General features: G+C 43.4%; 1 protein-coding gene across 1 annotated transcript in view; it reads right to left on the bottom strand.

Annotated features, from left to right (window-relative positions):
* Positions 1–1047: 1047 nt before the first annotated feature.
* The window catches only part of LOC103988195 (probable nucleoredoxin 1-1), a 3064-nt gene continuing 420 nt past the window's right edge, over positions 1048–3691 (bottom strand). The window contains exons 2-4 of the mRNA XM_065110587.1: positions 3038–3517; positions 2450–2944; positions 1048–1840 (exon numbers count right to left, since the gene is read on the bottom strand). Of these exons, the coding sequence (XP_064966659.1) occupies positions 1124–1840; positions 2450–2944; positions 3038–3517 (1692 nt within the window). The 3' untranslated portion in view covers positions 1048–1123. The remainder of the gene's footprint in view (positions 1841–2449; positions 2945–3037; positions 3518–3691) is intronic.

Raw genomic sequence — 3691 nt, 5'->3', positions numbered from 1 at the left:
GTTGATGTGGAAGGAAGTCCATCCTACATTACTTCCTGCCCTCCAAAATCATGGATAATAACTAACATATGATGCTGTGTGATTCATTCAGTCGATACTCTTAAGCTTGCAATATATCTTAAGTTCCATACTCCGAGTGATATCAAGCATCCTGATGAGACCACAATTGATATCAAGCATGATCTGTTCATAATATAAATTATGGCAAATGATTGTAATAACTTGTTATGACTTGATTTCATATTCTGATCATCGTGTTTCTCTGTATGAACTGCAGGGGTGGTTGGATTTTTACAGCTTATTCCTTTAATTATTATTTAATAAATCCCTTGCAAAATATAGCTTTTCATATGAAATTGTGAAGCTTTTAGGTTCTGCCTATATCACATATCTATTTGCCAATTATTCTGTAAAATGTACATGAAAATTGTAGTTGATTTTTTTTTTTAATGTAAATTTCTTGTATTCCTGTCAATCATAAAATATCTCGCTTTTGTGAAACAATGAAGATGACATAGGAAGGGATTCCTTTTGGAAGAACAAATCTATGCTCCTTTGAATGCGTCTGGTTAGACCAAGTAAATTAATTATCTTGTGCATTTACTTTGGTAGATCATCCGTTCTTTTGTCTTCTGAGTGCATTGCATTTTGGAGTACATTAAAAGAAACAAACATGACTACAGGACCGGTCCGATGCATTGCAGTTTTGAGTGCATTGCATTAACACCTTCTGAGTGCATCGCATCACGTCTGAATATATTTACACATTGTAGCTATATCCAATCGGGAAGAGACGAGAGGATACACCATACACTTTTTCTTATACTCTGCATACTGGTGGAAGAGAAGAGCAATCATTACAGATACATACTTACGGTAGCACTGTTGATTTTTTCTCGTCTTTGTTGCCATGAATTATACATTCTTATTCTTTGGTCTTTGTGGCTCAAATATGTTTGTTGAATTGGTGTTGTTATTATGAAGCTTGATTGATCATATGGAGCAAATAAGAAAAGATTTTCGTCAGATTTTTACTGATACGACTGTCATAATGCCGCTACTTTCATTGCATCGATCGAAAGCTCTTCCCATCAAAACATAAACACCATTGCATTACATATTCTTATTCAGAATCTTCATAATCTTCGGAATCTTCGGAATCTTCGGAATCTTCGGAATTTTCAGAATCTTCGAAATCGTTGTAAACCTCTCCATCACACTCAGATCCTTCATCATGTTCTTCCTCTTCCTTCTTCTCCTCCTTCAGTGCACATTTGGGGTGGAGACCGAAACTGCACATGGAGCACAAGTAGCACCATCCACTTCCAATCTTGTGGCAGTCACCACACCTATACAGGCCGTGCAGGCAGCTCCACTCCAACTTCCCATGCTTGTGTTGCTCATGCTTCCTCTTCTCAGGCCATCCCTTTGCCATCTCGTCTATCTTCTGGTCCAACTCCTTGATCCTCTCTTCGCTGAACGGGTAGGCATCGGCTCCATGGGTCGCCAACGAATACATGGCGTTCCTTGTGATAGTTCGACCTGTAGGACCAATGGCAACCAGGGAGGGGTAGGGGATATTGACTCCGAAAGTGCGTTCCAAAGATTTCTTCCTCTCATCACCGAACGGCAGCGACAACCATGGCATGCCAGAGAAAAACTGATCAAAGGAATCCTGATCTTTGTCCATCGAGATGTTGACCACCTCGAAAGCACTATCCATGCGCTTGATCTTGTGATACTCCTCGATCAGATGGGGAACAAATCCGCGACATGTACCGGACCTACGAATCGAGAAGAAGAGGAGGATGGTCTTGCCAACGAGCTCCTTCACCGGAACCTGTGAAGCACAATGATGAGAGATTAGCCATCGACAATGCCCATCTGTGGATTCACTATATGATCGATTCATTACCTTCAACCCTTCTTTCCCAATAACATAATCGAGGTCCCCAGCAACAAGAAGAGATTCCAGTGTCTGTGCCATCTCTACCTCCTTGATCCTCTCTTCACTGAACGGGTAGGCATCGGCTCCATACATCTTCAACGAAGTTGCGGCGTTCTCTGTGATCGTTTGACCTGTAGGACCAATGACAACCAGGGTGTTGACGTAATGAGCTTCTAAACTGTTCTTCAACGATCCTATTCTCTCATCATCCACCGGCACCGCCAACCAAGGCATGCGTAAGAAGAACTCGAAAGCACCCGAATCCATATAGCCCATAGGGACGAAGATCACCTCGAAAGCACTGTCCATGCGCTTGATCTTGTGATATGCCTCGATCAGCATGGGAAGAAATTTCTGGCATTGAAACGAATCACTCATTGCAAAGAAGAAGAGGATGGTCTTGCCAACAAGCTCCTTCACTGGAACCTGTCAAACACAATGATGAGGGCTTAGCCATTGACAATACCAAGCTGTGGATTCACTATATGCTCGATTCATTACCTTCAAGCCTTCTTTCCCAATGACATAATCGAGGTCCCCAGCAACAAGAAGAGATTCCAGTGTTTGTGCGGCCTTTGCCTTCTCTGGCAATAAATCCAGTTGCTCCTTAGAGAACGGGAATGCTTCCCATGCTAAAACTCCATACTTGGAGATGAGCCTATCGTAATTTTTAAGCATAATCTTCCCATCGGCACCGATCACAAGCACGGTTGGTAATTGGAAGGGCCAGAGCTCAAAGTAGCGGACAAGCTTCTCACAGCCCTCGTCTTCGAAAGGAATCGCGAGCCATGGCATGCTTGCCAGGCCTTGTTCATAGGATGATTTATTATCCTCTAATGGCACCAGCACAACTTCGAAGCTCTCCCCGGCTTCCTTAAGCTTCCTATAGATTTCAGCCAGCACCAGAGTCAACTTATCGGGACCGCCGTATTTATCAGGAATATTAATCCAGAAGTAAAAAGCCACAATCTTTCCTTCGAGATCCGACACGGCAACCTGCTTCAATTTAGCGTAGATTAGATGGTGGTAGTAAGCTGGCGGATCAAGAATGTAGTTTAATTCTCTTCCTACAAGGAGATCATCGATTACCTTGGATCCATCATTGGAGATCAAGTAGTCCCGGGACTGCGAAACCAACAGACTTCGAAGACTCCGTTCCTTCTTAGCAGCCGCCTCCAACTCGTAGAACCTCTTAACAGTAAATGGATACCCGTTTACACCATATTTTGCCACAGCTCGGAGACCTTCTTCGTTAACGACCATGCCAATAGCGGCATCATAGATGACAAGCTGAGCGGGATAATACTCCTCGAAACTGCCGAAATGATCATGTAGCCTTTCGCGTGTGTCGGAGTCCGCAAATGGGACTGCCAACCATGGCATATCTGAGAAGTACCTATTGAAGGTCTCCTCGCATGAATCACATGACACGAAGACAATCTCGAAATCGCGGCCCTCCGAGGACAGCTGATTGTATACTTTGATCAGATCATCAGTGACGATTCTTTCGTAACAGTTGTCCGACAAGAAGAGACCAAACTTTTTCCCGTCAAGACTGCTGATGGCTACCTGAACAAATCACAGCTTGTCAGTGAGAATCTAAAGTTGCCATGCATTTTCCATACTTCAAATAGGGAAAGATTGGCATTTTAGCAATATGCAGTTCGCCTCATCTTATCCTCCTCCTTTTCCTTCCCTCCTACACCTCTCTCGATCTCTCATCCAAAACTCAACCCGTCAGGC

The sequence above is a fragment of the Musa acuminata genome, chromosome BXJ2-6, assembly GCF_036884655.1.
Source record: "Musa acuminata AAA Group cultivar baxijiao chromosome BXJ2-6, Cavendish_Baxijiao_AAA, whole genome shotgun sequence".
NCBI lineage: Eukaryota > Viridiplantae > Streptophyta > Magnoliopsida > Zingiberales > Musaceae > Musa > Musa acuminata.
Note: the sequence above shows the minus strand (reverse complement) of the source record. Positions and strands in the feature narration are given on the sequence as shown.